The sequence below is a fragment of the Danio aesculapii genome, chromosome 1, assembly GCF_903798145.1.
Source record: "Danio aesculapii chromosome 1, fDanAes4.1, whole genome shotgun sequence".
NCBI lineage: Eukaryota > Metazoa > Chordata > Actinopteri > Cypriniformes > Danionidae > Danio > Danio aesculapii.
Window position 1 is genome coordinate 11582863 of NC_079435.1, and position 21877 is coordinate 11604739.

At 34.9% G+C, this 21877-nt stretch overlaps 1 protein-coding gene across 2 annotated transcripts; it reads right to left on the reverse strand.

Moving 5' to 3' along the window:
- Positions 1-2114: 2114 nt before the first annotated feature.
- caly (calcyon neuron-specific vesicular protein) lies at positions 2115-20716 on the reverse strand. Of its 2 annotated transcripts, none has more exons than XM_056456594.1 (5): positions 20633-20716; positions 17190-17320; positions 12041-12157; positions 10080-10193; positions 2115-5618 (listed from the first exon to the last, which is right to left on the reverse strand). In XM_056456594.1, the coding sequence occupies exons 2-5, from the start codon at positions 17316-17318 to the stop codon at positions 5448-5450; spliced, it is 531 nt and encodes a 176-aa protein (XP_056312569.1). In that variant the 5' UTR covers positions 17319-17320; positions 20633-20716; the 3' UTR covers positions 2115-5447. The 2 variants fall into 2 exon arrangements, with proteins under 2 accessions (XP_056312569.1, XP_056312568.1); XM_056456593.1 differs by lacking the exon at positions 20633-20716 and adding an exon at positions 20433-20580.
- Positions 20717-21877: the final 1161 nt, after the last annotated feature.

Below are 21877 nucleotides of genomic sequence, written 5' to 3' on the forward strand. Positions count from 1 at the left end.
TCTGTATAGCAATTTAGGTTTGACATTTTTATACTTTGAGATAATAATAATGGCAATAAACACATAAATAAAAACATAAATAATATTTGATAATTAGCAATAGTTAACTTTTTAATCTCAGTGTATAATTTTTACAACTCAATTTAGACTAATATAATCATTTCGTTACTTAAAAAATTTCATATTTCAATAACATATCTGCCTTATATCTGTATTTTTTTAATGTATGTGTTATTTCCATGTTATTGTTGCTTCCCCCTTTGGATTACTTCAAAAAGGTCAAAGTTATTTGAAATTTAAAACTACCCTTGAACCATGCTAAAAAGATAATGTGATTTGATTATATGCTGATGAGAACTATATAAAGATAATAAAGTTGATGAAACTAGCAAAACAAAATGAAGGTAACAAATAATACTATAACAAGATTCCAAAATAAATATTTTCATTTTATTTGCATGTCCTTTCACTTTCCGATGAAACACTGCAGAAGTGGTTCATAAAAAGGTATAAGATATGAGGAAAAAAGCTTAATAGTTCACAGAATGCTGATATAATTAATAGGTAATACTCTAGAATAATGGTCCATTAGTGAATGTTAATGTATAACATTAACTAAGTATGAATAAACCTGCAAAGCATTTATAAATCACAGTTCAACATTAACTAATGCATTAATAAAATCCAAAGTTGTGGTTGTTAATACACTGTAAAACCCAACAGTCAAATGTATCAAATTAGTTGAGTGTAGTTAACTCAAAATGTACTGAAAGTTAATTCTACTCATTTGAAAGGAGTTTTGAACTCAGTGTTGAAGGTAATGGGTTAATTAAATACCTCGTTACTTCAACTTAAATGGAGTAAGATCACAGTACTCATATAAATTAGTTTTTTTAACTTAAACGACTTGAGCTGCCTTAACTTATTGGGTTTTACAGTACTCTGTTGGTTTGAGTTCTCTTTATTAATTGGGTTTTACTGTTCTGTGGTTTTGCTTCATTTACTCAAATGGATTACATTCACAGTACTCATTAGGATAAGTTTTTAAACTTAAATGGTTTGTTGCATTCGGTTTCCTCAAATGGTTTGAGTTACCTTAACTTTTTAGGTTTTACAGTGTATTAATGCACTGTGAGTTAAAGTTATTTAATTTAACATTAACAAAGATTTTTAAAAAATACCGTAATAAATCTATTACTAATCGTTTGTTCATGTTAGTAAATACATTGACCAGGGACGGACTGGCCATAGCGAGCACCGGGAATCGCCGGGATCTGTCTGAGCAATCTGGCATACCACCCAACACCCCCAGCTCTTCATTTTCCTATAAACCCCCCACCCGCCCCGGTCTTCACTCAAGTGGCCTGATATTCAATAACTATCCCGGGGAAAAATACTGTCCTAGTCCACCCCTCACATTAACTAATGGACTATTATTTTAAAGTGTTACCAATTAATAGATAATTTAACTGAAGGAACTCCTCCTGGGTCCAAAATCTACCAAGTGAGAAACAAAACAAAGAAAAAAAACAACAACAACAACAACAACTTATTAAATAGTTATCTATTAACTATTATAATTACATTGTCTATTATCTACAGTATATCATCATCAAAAACTTCCTGAGTCCAAAATGACTCTTGAACCATGTGACATAAAAATATATTATATATAATACATAAGATAGATAAAGTTAAATATTTAAATAGATAAATACTTTAATAAAGGTAGGTAGTTAGTTAGATAGATAGATAGATAGATAGATAGATAGATAGATCTACAGGTAGATAAATAAAAATCTGAATTAAAAAAAAACCTTTCTTTACCCCATTGAATCATCTGTTCCAGGTCAAAACAGACCTATGTGTAGGTGTAATTACAGCACAATATTCAGATTTGTTTCAGAATAGCAACCGAATCAGCGTTAAAGCTTAAACCCGCATATGCAGAAACTCTTATGCACTGATAAAATGATAAACTAATAGCCTTAATTTTTCCAAGTTTAATTGTAATGTAATAATGTGCACCTTTTGTAAAGCTACTTTGAACAATAAGTATTGTAAAAAAAGCGCTATACAAGTAAACTTGAATTGAATTGAATAAACCACAGCACTTGTGAATACTATACCCTTTATTCTGAATGAATGTTCGCCAGACACACACACACACACATACACAAATGAGCAATACTGCGAGGTTTATGATTTCACCTGCTGCACTTCAGTTCATCCTTCCAGCACCAGTCACATCAACGACAGAAATACAGAAATAAATAACACATTATTAGAAAATACACATCACCATATAGATAAAGCACAATAAATGATAACAGAATGTGGTTCCATCTGCCGTTTTAGGTTTATACATTCAGCTAAGAGTCATCTAATAAAAAAAAGACCTTCATGAAGTCATCACATTCTTGAGATTTTTGCAAAAAAAAAATCATTCACAACATTAATTTAAACATTTATATGGCTGCTGGTGCTCGGTGTGTAAATACTTCAGCACACAATCACACTCACACACAAACACAAAAAATTGGCATTTTATTTAATGTTAGACCTAAGTTTACATTCAATTGAAATCTATCACTTTAAAGGGATAGTTCACCTAAAAACATGAAATTTACTCATTATTTACTCTCCTCAAGTGGTTCCAAAACTTTGAGTTTCTTTATTCTGTTGAACACACAGAAGATATTTTGAGGAAAACTGAAAATGTCACCATTATTGACTTCCATTAGGGGTGGGCGATATGACCTAAAATTAATATCATGATATTTTTCATCTTTTGAACGGTGACGGTATAATATCATGGTATTACTTTAAATAGCAAAATAATATACATCTCAAGGAAGAACGGACAAAAAAAAAGTCTCACTTCTATCACTCTTTAAAAGTTTTGGTTTCGGTTTGTGTCATTTTAAATGCTCCGTCCCGTTATGAGCTGATCTTCATTTTTCTCTGTTTGTGGAATAAAGCGCCACCAATTTATGAGCAGACAGAGCAGGATTCTCGCGATGATCACCGGCGCAATACTGCTCTTTGTTATGAGCCGTAGTTTCAGTGTAAACTTAGTAAAGACGAGTTTCTTTGGCGATGATGTGTACAGTATTAGATTTTACATTTAGCGGACATTTGCGCTGAACACGCAGTGAAAGCAACGCAACAAGATTCGGGCACCTTCTCCGAAAACACTCGATTGATCTCAGCTGGTGGATCAACATTTACCTCATGTCATGATCGCTGTCATCTGCGCCATTATTATTATTATTATTATTATTATTATTATAACTTTAATTGAGGTTTGCAAACCTGTGTACTTTTCATTCTTCAGCTGTTTGCATTTCCTGCGATAACAAAAGCTCCCTGTCATCTGACAGCGGGAAGCGTTGAGTGATTGACAGCTAATATGAACCAATACAGCGGCAGCGTAGAGCGATTCAGCAAGTTTATAGAGAAAATCAAATGCTCCCAAATATATTATGAGGGCGCATAGATTAAATTTCGGGCGCACATACGACCAAAATGGTTGCAATTTCGAGCCCTGTAGTATAAGGACAGGTATTCAGACCACAACTGAACGTTTGAAGAAAATTTAATGCCTTATTATTTAGAATTAGCTATTATTGATGTAAATGCAGCTGTTCAAGGCGCATAATTGATTTATTACGGTATTAGACGGTATTAGAAAATCCATGTCATGGCGCAATGTCACACCGGTGATGACTATGACACCGGTGTACCGCCCACCCCTAACTTCCATAGTAGAAAAACAAATATTATGCTTCCAGCTTTCATCAGTATATCTTCGTTTGTGTTCAACAGAAGGTCAAAAAGTTTTGGAATAAGTAAAACGTGAGTAAAGGATGACAGAACTGTCAGTTTGACTGGTTGAACTATCGCTTAAAATCAAATCCGATGATTTTCTGGATAAGTTAAGCATGCAGGCGTGTATAAAAATGTCTCACTTGCACCAATCTTTTCATCCTTGCGATTGATTTTCCTCATTTACCAAAATGTACAAATACAAACAAACAAAAAACTCCCAGGATTTTCTCCTTTAAATAACAGACACGCAGCTTTAAGACAACAATCAGCAGTTGGCGTTGATTTACAGAGTTTTAAGAAACACTATCTCCTGCTAATGCACTTGTTTCTCAGTTCACTAGAGCAGGATTCGCAGCCAATGCACACTTCATTACACTAAGCTAAATGACAAAATAAGCGAGAACTAACGTCGCAGAATTACAAGTGACATGACCTAAACCTACAATGCCACAATAATGGCATTAGAAGAAAAAAAGCAGCGTTGAAGAGTTCATTTGAGGTAAAAAAAATAGATAAAACAGCTATGTTTTTTGTAAATCATATTTTTATGATTAAGTGCACATAAAAAATTACTTTATAATACTTGCGTAATACTTTTCAATAAGGTTTCATTAGTTAATGTATTTACGAACATGAATAAATAATGAACAATGCATTTATTGTATATATAGATTATTAGATAGATAGATCAAAAGTTGTTCGCTTCTGAATTAAATACTGTTTCTGAAACAAATGTTTGAGTGAATAATACAATGACTCACTTATGAGAAGTCACTTTTTCATCCCTCAATGAGTCTGAAATGAACTAAATGAATAATTAATTGACAAATGAGATACAATCAGAGATTAATTAATGAGATCAAATCAGATACAATCTTATAAATGACAGTTGTTCATTAGGATCAATGTTTCAGCAAGAACCTTTAACTGTACACAACAGGATCTTTAAAATGAAAACGGGCTCATCATACAAAGGGATATATTTATTATTATTTTTAAAATGGAAAATTCACAAAAATATCTATCTATCTATCTATCTATCTATCTATCTATCTATCTATCTATCTATCTATCTATCTATCTATCTATCTATCTATCTATCTATCTATCTATCTATCTATCTATCTATCTATCTATCTATCTATCTATCTATTATTTGATGACTAGATCTATATATATCAGTTTTTATTCACCATTGAAAATAGTCATTCATTGTTAGTTTGTTAACTTGTAGTTAATTAAGTAATATTAATAAGCACAACTTTGTATTTTGATGATGCATTAGTAAATGCTAAACTATTAATAAATACTTTACAAGTATTGTTCATTTATTGATCATGTTAATCAACTAACATTAACCAATGACACCTTGTAAAGTGTGACCAAAAAGCATGATCTATGAAAACTACCCTTTTTTTCCTCGAGCAAATGAACTCTTCATTATTCATCTAAACAGGTTTGAAGCAGATTTCACACAGCGTTTGTATTGCAGAAGGCCGACAAAGTTGAAACCCAGAACGTCACAGTTAAATCTAAATGGTTATTTGCGTCAAAATTACCCATTTGCACCTTTCTGATTGACTTGACCTTTAAACTAAATACTGTTTTTTTGTGTCTTATTTCTCAGGGTGGTTGGTCTCGTCTTTCATGACGGGCATCCAGGGCGGGCTGAGCTCGGGGATGCTCTTCTTGGCCTGGTTGAGGTGGGTCATGGCGGTGTATAAACTGCCCCTGGAGCTCTGGTCGGGGTAGTACATCTCCAGAGCCGAAGGGGTGCAGTGTCTGTGCTGGAGGACAAGAGCAGAGCATGCAAAATAAAGGGTATGTTGGAACGCATTAACGAGAAGGGAGAAGGTCAGGCAGGTTTTGCGATAAATCAAACGTAAAGGTTAATGTTATGGAGTTATGCGCTCCTGTTGGTAAAACACTGGTAGAGGGGTCAAACTGCACCTGAAATAATGCCTCCGCTTGCATGCAAAACAGTAATCAGTATTGTGTAAGTGTAGAAAGTTTATCTAGCATAGTTTTTTCCCAGGTTTGTCCTGAAGACGCTACTCAGCACACCATCTAATATATATCTATCTATCTATCTATCTATCTATCTATCTATCTATCTATCTATCTATCTATCTATCTATCTATCTATCTATCTATCTATCTATCTATCTATCTATCTATCTATCTATCAATCTATCAATCTATCTATATATATACACATACACACTGCTTATTCAAACTACCTATTTAAAATGAGTTGAAACAACACATCTTAAGTTTTAATATTTTTTAGAAATTTAGGTACACTGAACATAAAACAATTTAGTTAACTTCATCGAACGGTGTTGGGGCAATATTTTACAGTGAATGAGCCATTCTGAGTTATCATAAAACAGTCAAATTTACCAAATGAGTGTAGTTAACTCAAAATTTACTGAAAGTTAGTTCTACTCATTTGAAAAGAGTTTTGAACTCAGTGTTGAAGGTAATGAGTTAATTAAGCATCTCATTACTTCAACTCAAATGGAGTAAGTTCACAGTACTCATACAGATATTGAACTCAAATGGTTTGTAGCAATCGGTTTCCTCGGTTTGTAGGTTTGAGTTCCCTATTTATTTATTGGGTTTTACAGTGCTCAAACTGCTTTGTTTACTTAAATGGATTAAGTTCACAGTAATTATTAGGATTAGTTTTTGAACTTAAATTGTTTGTTGCAATCGGTTTTCTCAAATGGTTTGAGTTACCTTAACTTTTTGGGTTTTACAGTGTGCAGAAAACTAGCATTCTTTACAAAAGTGACATTATCATTAATAATTTATTGATATAAGTTACATTATCGTTATAAGTTTATAGTCAAGTAGGATTTATTTGATACATATTTAATACAAAAATCGCAGAACACAAATTCTGAATCTAAAATCTCTCCCACCACAGCTCGAACCAACTCCACACCCCAGACAGCAGTAATAAACTCAAATTTTCTATGGAACGCAAACATTAAAAGGCTAATTATATTCCTGACTTGTAAAACAGATGCTTGTAAATGCTTCAAGTGACAGCTGAGCAAAGCGTGCTGACAGTCAGTCATTTAAAAAAATAAACTAATAGAAAATACAGTGTTTTGTAAGGGAAAGATGTCAGTCAAGAGACGTCAACATGCCAGAACCTCCATAAACCTCATTCCATCTTAACAAGAGGCAATTTTCCCGCTCTTCAAGTTAGCAACGCTACATTAGTGTGGCACGCTAATTACACCAGTGGTCTCGGCATCAAAGACGGAGAGGTGGAAACCCCTGCAGGCCTAATCACAGTTTAGTCACGGTTAGCACTAATTAAAGACATTCTCACACTCCGCCAAAGCTAACGCACAGCTTCAGATATACTCTATATGGGCTAAAGAGCTCTAGCTCAGCTTTGATGAGCCGGAAACAAAGCAATGCGTTTAACGAATATCACAAAGAACAAAACATGTAGTTAGTGCTTCATTAATCTGCTTCAAATCCTAGTAAGCTGGCTAAATGGAGTCTATTATAGGTGGATAAAGCTGAAAGTCAGATTTTAGTATCTGTAAACAGTGCACATATACTTTGAAAAGCTGTGCATCTGATGCTAAAATGAAGAATTCTTAACTTCAACCAGCATCTCTGTACAAATAGCAACAAACAAACAAAATAAATAAATAAAATATCGGTGGGATTTTTTACAGATGTGATGCAGAATTAACATCTTTGTTGATCCTGTATAGTCATTTTTGTTCAAATTTTAATCCATACCTAAATCCCTACACCTAAACTCCACCCTAACTGTAAATAATTCCAAAATCAGAGGGAAATAAAAGTTTGATAACAATCATAGAAGTACACAACTCTAACTGTAAGCCTAAATTTAACATAAACTTTAAACGTATCTCTTAATTCTGATTGGTTGATTAGAATGTTGCACCAGGATCATCATGATCCAGGAACATGCTCTACTTGGTGAAATTCCACTAACTAGATATAGACTGGATGGGATTGGGATGAACTGGATTGGATTGGGATTGATGGCTAGGATTAGATTAGATTGAGATGGATGAATGGATTGGATTGGGATGGATGGATGGTGTGGATTGGATTGGGATGGATGGATTGAATTTGATTGGGGGGGTGGATTGGATTGAATAAGATTGCATTGGACTGGGATGGATGGATTAGATTGAATTAGATTGGATTGGGATGGATGGATGGATGGATGGATGGATGGTTGGATTGGATTGAATTAGATTGGGATGGATTGTATTGGACTGGGATGGATGGATGTATGGATGGACTGGATTGGGATAGATGGATTGGATTGGACTGGATGGATTGGATTGTACGTAGATGGATTGGATTGAATTAGATTGGGATGGATTGTATTGGATTGGGATGGATGGGTAGATTGAATTAGATTGGATTGGGATGGATGGATTCTATTGGTCTGGGATGGATGGATGGTTGGATTGGATTGAATTAGATTGGATTGGGATGGATGGATTCTATTGGACTGGGATGGATGGATGCATGGATGGATGGTTGGATTGGATTGAATGAGATTGGGATGGATTGTATTGAACTGGGATGGATGGATGGTTGGACTGAATTGGATTGGGATGGATGGACTGGAATGGATGGATTGAATTGGATTGGACTGGATTAGGATGGATGGATGGATGGATTGGATTGGACTGAATTGGGATGGATGGATTGGATTGGACTGGGCTGGATTGTACTGAGATGGATTGGATTGAATTAGATTGGGATGGATGGATGGACTGGATTGGATTGGGATGGATGGATTGGACTGGATTGTACTGAGATGGACGGATTGGATTGAATTGGATTAGGATGGGTGGATGGAAGGATGGATAGATCAAGTCATTAGTTTTTGAATGAAATGATGTTTTTGAACCAAACAGTTGAGTGAATAATTCAATGACTCACTCATGAGAAATCACTTTTTCATCTTTCAATGAGTAACTGATTTTGAAAAAAAAATAACTGAATGAATGATTCATTGAGCTCCTTTTGAAATTTCATTCAATCTTACAAATGATAGTTCTTCATTTGGATAAATTATTTCATAAAGAACCTTTAATGGTTCACAAAAGGTTCTATAAATTGAAAAAAAGATCATACCAAGGGATATATTTATGATTATTATTTTTAAATGAACAATTCACAACAAAATGAGTTATTTTATGACATCACTATAAAAACTCCAATTTGGAACCTTATGTCTTTGTAGTATGAATACGAGTACTAGAATGAAATTCAGATGATGCCACTATTATGTAATCTATCAATCAAAGAAGAACCACTGACACACAAAGTCACTCATGGTGCCAATAACAAGGTTAAACAAAACCTTAAAGGTGCAGTAGGTGATCTGCCACAATGCTAGCCTGTTAGCATAAATCTCTGAAACACCGTCTCTCTCCTGCCGTCCAAAGCCATGCCTCCTGAAAACACGAGCGCGCACACCTTAAAGATGACAGCAGAATCCTCTCTCATGTGTTAAGCTAAAGCTTGGCCGGCGGCGTGCAGGAATTACACTTTTTATTACACTAATTTCTAAGCCATACTTACATGCTATTTCTGACCGAATATTCAGAGTAGCGGTAAACAATATAGGGAACGCGTCACAGGTTGTCATTGATCAAAAATGACTCAATGTGATTATGAAAGCAACTTCACCTCAGTAAAACAGGCTAGGCGGAAAAGCACTATTTACTGATGTTTTGTTGTTAAACTAAATTAAAGTCTACATTATCGATGCTGTAAAAGGCCCTTATGAAACTGAAAATAATCAAATCAACCTTTTGCCGGAAGATTTCAGTGGCTGAACAACACTTCTGTGTATCAAACCTATTCATAACAACCCAATCTACATCAGCTCTGCGTGACAAAAGTTATTTTAAAACATAGCATTATCTGTCTAAGAGAAATACTTCAGGCATAATGTCGTCCTTCCTCCAGCGTGCAAAAGTAACTCCAATATTGATTCAGGATTTTTAAAAAGTTTCAATTCAGCATGTTTTTACCACTCCTTTTCTATAAGACCATCAACCGCAGCTTAATTTTCACTAAAGCTATAAGCAATAACAGTTGTTTAAAGAAATGAGTGATCGCTCACCTAAAATTCAGACCACAAAAGGTTTGTAAAGGAGAGCAAGGCTGTTGTGTATCAGCATGGAGAGAGCTAGTGTGTGTGTGTGCGCTGTATTGAATACCTGGAGAACGAAGCCCTCGGGACAGCCGAGCTGATCGTACCACAGCGCCTTATACATGACCAACAGCAGCAGACACGCCAGAAACGCCAAGGTTATAATAATCAACCCAGTCAGCTACAAAACACAGACAATAAGTTGGAATGAAATCAAAATTTGCTTTTATTTTTATATGTATATAGTAGTGCTTGTTATAACTGATGTATCTGTGCAAAAACTCATTTGCCTTTAGAATCGTTAATCAAATATCATAACCTTCCCTGCCCTCTCGAAAAAGACTTTTCTTCACTTGTGGTAACAAGGAATGCCTTTAGGGTGGGGCCATCAGTCTATTCGGGAGGGGCTATCAGTCTTTAAGGGTGGAGCTATTAATAATTTAAGACGGAGCTATCAGTCATTTAGGGTGGGGCTATCAGTTCTTTAGGGCAGGGCTATCAATATTTTAGGGCGGATCTATCAGTTATTTAGGGTGTGGCTACCAGTCATTTAATGAGGGGCTATCAGTTCTTTCTGGTGGGGCTGTCAGCGATTTAAGCTGAGGCTATCTGTCATTTATGGTCAAGGCTATCAGTCTTTTAGGGCATGGCCATTAGTAATTTAGGGCGATGCTTTGAATCATTTAGGCCGTGGTAATCAGCAGTTTAGGGCATGGCTATCAGCCATTTAAAGAGAGCCTATCAGTTCTTTGGGGTGGGGCTGTCAGCCATTTAAGGCGGGTCTATCGGTAATTTAGGGCAGGGTTATCAGTCCTTTAGGGCGTGGCCATTAGTCATTTAGGAAGTGGCTATTGGCCATTTAGGGTGGGGCTTTCAGTCATTTTGGGGGCGTGGAAATCAGTCATTTAGGGAGAGGCTATCAGTCATTTAGGGCAGGGCTGTCGGTCATTTAGGGCAGGCTAATCATTCATTTAGGGCGTGGCTCTCAGTCATTTAATAAGGGGCTATCAGTTCTTTGGGGTGGGGCTGTCAGCCATTTAAGGTGGGGCTATCAGTCATTTAGGGCATGGTTTTCAACCATTTAGGGTGTGGCTATCAGCCATTTAGGGAGGGGCTATCAGTCATTTAATGAGGCACTATAAGCTTTTTGGGGTGGGGCTGTCAGCCACTTAAGGCGGGGCTATCAGTCATTTAGGCAGGGGCTATCGGTAATTTAGGGTGGGGCTATCAAGGCATGTGTCATTTCTGCTCTGCCTTCATACATTCATCAATCTTTTTTCATTTTGTTAGCACATCCATGTTCCAACAATTTCAATCGGTTCACTAAAGGACAAAATCATTTAAACGAATGCCTTACATTTATTTTCTCATTTCAGGACTGTTTCAAGAGGATGTACATTAAGGAAAAAAGTACGATAAAGGAAAAAAGGACAATCTTAACTTGTTTCATGGCGACTTTAACATTTATTTAATCTCACTTTTTTTTTTTTTTACTTAAAATTACATTAGCCTAAGAAGTGTGGATAGTGCTTGTAAAAGGTATATTTTTTTATACATTTTCTCTGAGACAAACTATGGAAAGATTTGATAAGAACTGGTCAAAATGGTTATTGCATACAGGAAAATAAACAGCTATGGTGTACTTGACAACAGGTATGCCATGTTTCTTGTTTCCCTATATATGAGCGGTATTAACTGTTGACTCAAATCTGCTGAACCATATATACTAACTTTAACATTATCATTTTATCATAACATCATACAGTTTATTCATTATACACCTTTTTTATTTTAATTGGGGAGGACTAATAGGATTGTAATCCCTATCAAGTATTTAACTGTATAACATAACATGTATATGTAGACATAACTGTGTAAGAATGATGTAAGAGCTGTATGTGATGTCGCTGGTGACCTGTTCATTCTGTTCTTTATTTCCTAAATTTTGCATAAAAAAGTTACACTGAAAAAAGTAGAAAATAATACCCTTACATACAGAGAGATAAAATATTAGCTCTGGGTTTTTACCTTGAGCTTCTCAGACATCTCATCGTAAAGGTTTATGTTCAGCTTCTTGATGCTGGGCACATACAGCTTCCTCTTCTTCTCCTTCAGCTGATACTCTGTTGTGGTTTTCACAATCACCTATAGAGTCACAGAGGAAGAATGAACTATTAAAATGAGTCAGAATGAACAGATGAGAGGGGGATGGCAGAAACCACAAGAATGGGCTCGCTGCCTTCATCGCTGGCATCAGAAAAACCCTAATGGAAAACCAGCTGAAGCGAGTAGCTGTGTTTCTGAATGCTGCAACTCAAATCTAACCTCTTTTTAAAAAGATTTATATGTTGACTCTTTATATTTATATATTTTTTCATATTTATATTGACTATCTTGATATAAAAACTTTATTTGTAACTGTATGTAAAAATGCATATGTAAATTTAAATAAATTGCCTAAAACTCAAGCTACATTTTCTTGACAACAACATAGCCAAACACTACACAATCCAATGTAATAATATTAACATAATATATTAAGCTACATTTACATGAGAGTACAGTTCTAACAAACACAAAAGCGTGCTCTTTTGGGTTAAAATCCTTTGTTGCGCTGTTTAAACTTAACAGAAGCAAACACGATTCAATATGTGTGTCCCTGTATGTAAAATAATGATGAATTCCACTTCACACACAAATTAATTATGCTTTTGAAATTCACAGTTAGAGGCTATTAACCATGGCTGCTCTATTTATAACACTAGCGTGCACTGGGCTGACAGTGGACATGCTGCTAATAGTTTCTGACTAGCACATAGCTAAACAAATAAAATTAGCGTAAATGGGTGAAGGTGAGCCCCAGAGGCTGTACCCCCTTTAAGCTCAAAGGTAAGCACATGACTTCACCATTTTGACAAGAATGCAGACAATAACAGTATGATTTTCAAAAATAATATTTGCACTTCAAAGGTCCCCCTAAAAGGCTGCTGTTGTGCAAATAAACGGTTGGTATATAAAAAAACCCTCCTGTTTTTGGCAGGATTCTCCAGTATTTTACCATTCTATCCCGCTATCATCCCGTTTAAGTATTTTCAAAATTAACAAATTTGTGTACAGTCGTACCCATTTCATACAAAATCTCTTCAAAGTTGTTCATATTCAACTCAAATCAAACGTCTCAAAACATCTAAAAAAAACTCTGCCAGCTGAAATCATGTCGCGCGCACCCAAAACAAACCTCCGCAAACACATCGATGATGTCACATTCGCCTCGCGCACTCAAGCGAACTAGCAGACGTGTCGAGTATAAACCAGGCTTTAAAGGGACACCTGAGTTATCAAAATAAACAGTGGCTCAAAATAAGAGATTCGCTGCTCTTCACTAAACAACTATAGTGACTTCAATATTTCAATAAATCAATATTTAAATACAGAATAAAAAGTGAATGAGATTTTATGACTTAAATTTCTTTATAGGCCATTGATATAGGCTAAACCTGTTTTTTATTTTATTTTTAATTTTCTAATGTTTGTTATGTATTATATTATCTTAAGTTTATTCCCTCCCTATAATTGTAACAGTTTCAACCAGGCTTATATACAATGGGCTCTATGCACAGCTAGTGTTTTTCAGATGAACTTCCGGTGAAAGCTTTATGTGACTATTTTCAATTTCATAAGATTCCTTTTACAGCATCGATGTCGTAATGCAATTCAAATATAATTAGTTAAATACACTTAAGCATCCATTTGGTTGTTAAAGCATAAAAAGAGATGAAATACAGTTTAAGCGCAGGCACTGCCATTAGCAGCAGGCTAGCACAGAAATTCCATTGAAAATACTGGGGTAAAATTAATTTCCAAAATTAATTGATCTGATACCCACGTTATAATGTATATTAGCCAGGCAGTGAAGATTGCTGTTTAAAAAAAAAAAAAAAAAGAAATCAGATCTCAAACGCGGGATGTTGTATGGGATGACAATTCACAGGGCTGGCTGATTGGAAATAAAAGTTTGTGTGCATATACCCCATTAAACTGCTCTGAATTAACAGATCTAGGAGTTTGGGGTCATATTTTGCCAGTTCTTTGAGGAGTTTGAAGGTTTATTTTTTTTGTTTTTTTAGGGGTGGCGGTGGCATGGTTGTGTATCCTGTATTTTTACATCCCAATGTTGACAAGAATAAATAAAATTCCCTTAATTCGCAAAAACGTTTTGTTACACTCATTTGAGGTGTACTTGGGTTACTGCAAATAATAGGAGATGGAAAACAATCTTGGAATAAAAACAGAATAAACTTGAACATTACACCCAGGTGACCAATCAGTCGTCTTTATTATGCTTGCCTTGTTACCAATGCTACAATCAGTTGCTCTCAAATATATTTTTTGTAATTTTGATTGATGAAAAATTTAATTCATGTTATGGTGACTGACTATATTTTAACAACATTCTTCTAAATATCTTCTTTTGTGCTCAGCGGATGAATACATGTAACTTTCATTTTTGGGATCCTTTAATGCTTACTTAAACATTTATTTAATCTCACTTTTTTCACTTAAAATTACATTAGCCTCAGAATTGTGGATAGTGATTGTAAAAGATATATTTGATATGAAGAACATACTTTTTTTTTGTCTTAGACAAACTTTTTTTGTGATAAGAATTGGTTGAAATGGTTATTGCATACAGTTGAAGTCAGAATGATTCGCCTTCCTGTGAATTTTTGTTTCTTTTTCAAATATTTCTCAAATGATGTTTAACAGAGCAAGGAATTTTTCCACAGTATTTCTGATAATATTTTTCATTCTAGTGAAAGTCTTTTTTTAAATTATTTTGGCTACAATAAAAGCAGTTTTTAATTTTATTAAAACCATTTTAAGGTCAAAATTATTAGCCGCCTTAAGCAAATATTTTTTTGATTGTCTACAGCAGTTAGTTTCCCAACCCTGTTCCTGGAGGCACACCAACAGAACATATTTTTTGTGTCTCCCTTATCTGACCCATTCGTGTCAGGTTTTGGGCTCTTTTCTAATGTTCTGCTGAGTTGATTCAGGTGTGTTTGATTAGGGAGAGGTTGAAAATGTGCACTGTTGGTGTGCCTTCAGGAACAGGGTTGGGAAACACTGGTCTACAGAACAAACCACTGTTATAAAATGATTTGCCAATTACCCTATAATTGTTAAGCCTTTTATTCTGTCACTTTAAGCAGAATACTAGTATCTTAAAATATCTAGTAAAATATTATGTACTGTCATCATGGTAAAGATAAAAGAAATCAGTTATTAGAAGTGAGTTATTAAACTATTATGGGTAGAAATGTGTTGGAAAAACAATATATTTTCCGTTAAACAGAAATTGGGGACAACAATATACAGGGGGGGGGGGGTCTAATACTTCTGATTTCATCTGTACATTAAAATGGATAGTGTATGAGTAACTATGGAGTGCATAAGTAACTATAATCAATGACATGCCCTTGTAATCAGGATTTGTGTGAAAAGGAATAAGCTGACACTGCCACTTGTGTTCTTTTAAGAAATCCAGTGAATTGTATGCACAGGCACAATAGTTTGTAGCACACACATAAGACGTCACTTCAGCACATTAAAAAATGCCAAGCTCCAGCTCCTACAGCAAAATCATTCGTCATCTTTTTAGATGAGTCACTGCAAAGTTCAATTCAAACTCTGCTGTGCGCCCATTTCCACCCGTTGCACTGCCTCCTACAGAGCTAACAATAGACACAAGCCATCTGTGCGGCTCCTGACACGGGCGTACACAAGATCAGATAGTTTGCGGAGTCTTTCAGTGACAAAGTGTATCACAGTCAGCGACAGTAAATCTCCATGGTGTCACATGGAATCTTTCTTCCATGCCAGACTATCTGTGAAGATCTAACGGCCGTGTTGTACCATGTTTTTTGATGGTATCAGTAATATTGGATCTCCGTTCTCTTCTGCTTAATAAAGAGATGCAGTTGAAGTCCTAATTATTAACTCTCCTGGGATTTTTGTTTCTTTTTCAAATATTTCCCGAATTATGTTTAACAGAGCAAGGAAATTTTCACAGCATTTCCTATAATATTTTTTCTTCTGGAGAAAGTCTTATTTGTTTTATTTCAGCTATAACAAAAGTTCTTAATTTTTTAAAACCTTAAGCAATATGTACACGTTTTTTATTGTCTACAGCAGCTGTTCCCAAAGTGGGGGTCTCTCTTTTAATAAATCTGTAAAAGAGTTTTTTCTCTTTTAATAAATCTGTAAAATTGTCAACAATTCTGAGTTTTGCAGTCAATATGGGGTGCTGTGTTTACATTAATGATGCAGGCGATCATCCGGGCGATGCAGTGGCGCAGTAGGTAGTGCTGTCGCCTCACAGCAAGAAGATCGCTGGTTCGAGTCTTGGCTGGGTCAGTTGGCGTTTCTGTGTGGAGTTTGCACGTTCTCCCTGCGTTCGCGTGGGTTTCCTCCGGGTGCTCCAGTTTCCCCCACAGTCCAAAGACTTGTGGTACAGGTGAATAGGGTAGGCTAAATTGTCCGTAGTGCATGTGTGTGAATGAGTGTGTATGGATGTTTCCCAGAGATGGGTTGGGGCTGGAAGGGCATCCGCTGCGTAAAAAACATGTGCTGGATAAATTGCCGGTTCATTCCGCAGTGGCGACCCTGGATTAATAAAGGGACTAAGCCGAAAAGAAAATGAATGAATGAATGATTTGAACTCCTGTGCGTCTACTAACTACCGAGCAAAGGGTCTGAATACTTAGGACCATGTAATATTTCCGTTTTTCTTTTGTAATAAATTTGCAAAAGTCAACAATTCAGACTTTTTCTGTCAATATAGCGTGTTGTGTGTACATTAATGAAGTAAATAAATGAACTTAAAGGATTTTATGAAATGGCTGCAATATAACAAGGGAAAAACCCAAGAAGATATACTGAAGAAAGGAGGAGAAGCTATGGAAAGTCAGTGCTTTCTTCAGTCTAGCTTCTTTTGTGTTCGACAGAAGAAAGAAACTCAGGAACAAGTGAGGGGTGAGAGTAAATGATTTTTAGTTTTGGTTGAACTATCCCTGTAATGAAGTTCTATTCAGAGTAATGACTAACAGTGGTGCACCGCTGATTTTAATATGTCTCTGTGTGTGTTTCGGTTCTCGAATGCATGAATGGTAATTACCTTATCAGGGAAAGGCTGCTGTAACTGGCCGACCTCCAGCGGAGTGATGAGGGGGATGTTATCAAAACCGTCCTCCACCGATGCCTCTCTCTCCACCTTTTCCACCAGGTTACTGCCTAGTTTCACCATATCTGAATAAACAAACAAACAAACAAAAAAACATACAGTTGAAGTGAAAATTATTCCCCCTTCTGTGATTTTTTTTCTATTTTTAAATACGTTTAACAGAGCAAGGAAATTTTCACAGTATTTCCTATAATATTTTTTCTTCTGGAGAAAGTCTTATTTGTTTCATTTGAGCTACAATCACTGCCAGGTGTGCATAAAAAAATAAAAATAAATTTAAAAAAAAATCACATTGTGATATCGATGCTGAAACAATATATTGCGCAGCCCTAATGTTTTTGTTTCATTATATAATTACTCCAAATAGTTGACTTGGTATTCATTTGTAATTATTAAGCTCATTGCATTGTTTCCTCCCACCATAGTATCTAGCAATATCTGTATGATATTACTGTATCTGTATCTGTTTTGCATTTAGCACTAATAGTTAGACAGTAAATCTCTCTCCATTAAGTCTGTCTCTGATGGGTTTCTGTGATGTTGTTGTTCAGTTCCTGCGATTCTCTCTCCATATCATTATGACTCACACACACACACACACACACACACACACACACACACACACACACACACACACACACACACACACACACACACACACACGTCTTACTCATTAGTTGACTGAGGAAAACATCTGATAGGTTAACACTCTCACTCATTATCCTCCTCCAACCTAAAAGGCTATTAAAGAGCTCTCTCTCTCTCTCTCTACAGAATACAAAGCACATAAACAACAATTATGAGTGACAGATGGAAATGTCGGCCCATTTTAAGGCATTTTGAGACTGCCCCCCGCCAATATTATTTAAGTTTTGATCAATATACAACCTACATACTATTTCCTTTGGTTTCACATAATTTCTCATTATTTCTGGGTAAAAATTGCATTATAATATTTCATATATAGCTTAGTTTTTAATTAGTGGATTTTAAAGAAGAGCTTAAACTACACAAAATGAATTTACACACACACACGCGCGCGCGCACACACGCACGCGCACACACGCGCGCGCACACACGCACGCGCACACACGCACGCGCACACACACACACGCACGCACACACACAGTTGAAGTCAGAATTATTAGCCCCCCTGAATTATTTTTTCCCTAATTTCTGTTTAACGAATAGAAGATTTTTTTTTTCAACATTTCTAAACATAATAGTTTTAATAACTCATTTCTAATAACTTTTATATATTCATTTTATCTTTATTTTATCTTTAAGATTTCAGAATTTTTAGTCCCCTTTGAATTTTTTTTTTCTTTTTTAAATATTTCCCAAATTATGTTTAACAGAGCAAGGAAATTTTCACAGTATGTCTGATAATATTTTTTCTTCTAGAGAAACTCTTATTTGTTTTATTCCAGCTAGAATAGAAGCAGTTTTTAATTTTTTTATGAACCCTTTTAAGGTCAAAATTATTAGTCCCTTTAAGTAAATTTTTTTTCGAGCGTCTATAGTCTATATACAATGACTTGCCTAATTACCCTAACCTGCCTGGTTAACACAATTAACCCAGTTAAGCCTTTAAATGTCACTTTAAGCTGTATTGAAGTGTCTTGGAAAATATCTAATAAAATATCATGGCAAAGATAAAATAAATCAGTTATTAGAGATGAGTTATTAAAACTATTATGTTTAGAAATGTGGAGAAAAAAAAATCTCTGTTAAACAAAAACAGGGGGGCTAATAATTCAAGGGGTTTAATAATTCTGACTTCAACTGTATGTGTTACTTATTTCCATTATCGTTAAAAGCACCAAGTGATGTTACTACAATTGAAAGAAACTAACAATAAATAAATAAAATAATAATAAATTTTCAAGTAGCCTACGCTTGACTTTTTTTCCAAAAGCTGTATTCATCATACACTCAAAAAATGACCTAACGAAACAAAACATCGTAATTCGTACTAGGGCTGCACAATATATCGCTTCAGCATTGATATCGCAATGTGATCATTCGCAATACATAGCGAGTATGAGTGTCACGGAGGCCAGATAGTGAAGTGCTGTGCAGGTAAACCTCACTCCTCTGACCTCTGAAGGTGCTCTAGCAACAGACACTAGGGGCCATGGCCATGGACGGAAGGTAGCCGGCTCGATCCCATCTCCGAGCAGGTTGGGTGGTGTAGGACCAGCGGGGTTACATACGTAATGTTGAGTCTGGATTATAATTGATCCTGTCACAAGTAATTTTTAAGGGCTGTGACTTTATTAGTGTTTTTAAAGCATTCAAGCATAAGAATATATACCATTTTGACAAATTAATAACTATTAATTTTATTGAAATGTTTATAAAACGAATACTATGCAGTATTATTTTACATTTTATTATTCAATTACTGTATACTGAATATAGTTAAGACTGTTTAATTTCTATATATCTTTTTATTGAATTTATCTATGCTTGTAGATTGTTTATTATATTTTATGCATTCCTATCCAGAACCATCCCAGTCAATCTAACATTATAAATTCTTTCCAAATAGTTTCAACTAGTGAAATTGTATTAATATTGCAATTTTTATCTCACAATAAAACAATATCACAATTTTAGATTTTTCCAATATCATGCAGCCCTAATTCCTATTTTTTTTGGAACAACTTAATTGTTTTAAGTTCAATCAACTTAAATTTGTAAACAATGGATTTGTGTTGTGACAACATGAAGTAATATCGTGTAACCCAGCATTTTACACAGTGTACTAGACATAATATATAAATATAAGCTTCCTTGTTTCTTGTTAAAAACACCAAGTGATGTTATTTATACAAAGCACTACAACTGAAAGAAACTGACAATCATTTGATGTAAAAGACAAAACAGGCCACAGACAGGCGGATTCTGCTGGTTTTATCAAGGTTATCGAGATGGCCAATGTTCAGCACATCAGGATGTGTGGAGAATCACAGATGATCCGCCTGCGGTGTCTCTCAACCCGCCTTCGACCACAGAGACACCGATACAGCCATATTCAAACCTCGGGCAACCACATAATCGATTATCAAAGGACAAACGTAATTACAAAACGCTAGCATTTCAAAACGCGGCATTAAATACTGCGCCAACAGCTAATAATGAAGCATCATTACGCAGCAGCTGAGGCATTACCTGTTAAATAATGATGGACGCTTCTCTCTCGTAATGTTTGATGAAATAAAGGTAATTTCGATAAAGAAAACGGAATTAAAGGAATAAATGCTTTATATAGTCTTCGCCGTTGCCCGGAGGTTTGTTTGGAAATGAGGGAGACGGCTAAGCTACAGTAGCTAACGTTTTTCGTTGGAAATGAATGTAAAAGAGATACTCACTGCTTTCCCTGCGGTCGTCTTGCTGATGCTGATGATGAAGAGCTGGTGTTATTATGGCTGTGTGTGTGTGTGTGTATGTGTGTGTTCTCGTCGCTTCAGTATGATGTCAGCTGTATCTCAGCGGATAACTGGCTGATCAATGTGACAAATCCCATTTACACACATTTGCTACGTCTTTAAGCATCTGTGATGACTATGATTTGTGTGAAGGAAATGGCAGAAGCTTAAACAATTACACTGTTAAAAAAAATAAAGCTTCTTTACTGTAATATGTGGCTCCGAGAACATTTAACCTCCATTTAATTACACACGCAAAATGTTCATTAGTGGAAACGGATCTTATCATGTTAATAACATTTTTCTTCACACGATACAGTTTTTTTTTAAAGTACGTTTTACTAAAAGGTTCTTTGGGGAACCAAAACTGTTTTTATTGGATCGCTGAAGCCTCTTTAAGGGACAGTTAAACTAAAATGAAATATCTGTCATCATTTAGTCTATATCTCCACTTGTTTCAAACCTATCTGAGATTCTTTCCTCTTTTGAACACAAATGAATAGGCGATATATATATTTGAAGAATATTTGAAAGCAGTTATTGACTTTCATATGTTTTTCAGCCAACTACTGGTTTATTACAGTAAATTCTTCAATATCTTACTTTTTTGTCTGACAGAAAATTTATGAGTGAATTTAAATGAAAGTATTTCATGCAACAATTACAATACAATGAGTTTCACTAAAATTTCCCTATTTTCTTTATTCATTATGCGTGTTCTCATAATTACTGTGCTCAGCTTATATGAAAACCCTCCATTTCGAGAATGAAAATTTTTATTAATTTCTCAGTGAATATGGGATATATATATATATATATATATATATATATATATATATATATATATATATATATATATATATATATATATATATATATATATATATATATATATAAACAGGTGCAATTGAACAAAACAAATTTATTAAACAGATATATTTATTAAAATATAATTTAAATTTAATCATAATACAATTAAATTCAAGCAAAATAAAATTACAAACCACAAAAGTTAAACTACATTTTATATATAATTTTGTTTCTCTTGTTATATTTAAAATATTTTTCTATAACATAATTTTTTCAAATTTTTAAACTGTTATTGTAAACTATTTTGTTAGTTTAGCTCCAGATTTTGCATCGGTACTGACTAATCTAATGTATATGCACAATATTAATATTGTAAAG

Excerpts from the sequence above, each read along its gene's own strand:
- caly (XM_056456594.1), bottom strand. The coding sequence starts at position 17,318 with ATGGTGAAACTAGGCAGTAACCTGGTGGAAAAGGTGGAGAGAGAGGCA. Across the intron at positions 12,158-17,189 it reads AGCAGCCTTTCCCTGATAAG|GTGATTGTGAAAACCACAAC; the intron begins GTAATTACCATT and ends GTGACTCTATAG. Across the intron at positions 5,619-10,079 it reads CCGAGGGCTTCGTTCTCCAG|CACAGACACTGCACCCCTTC; the intron begins GTATTCAATACA and ends CTTGTCCTCCAG.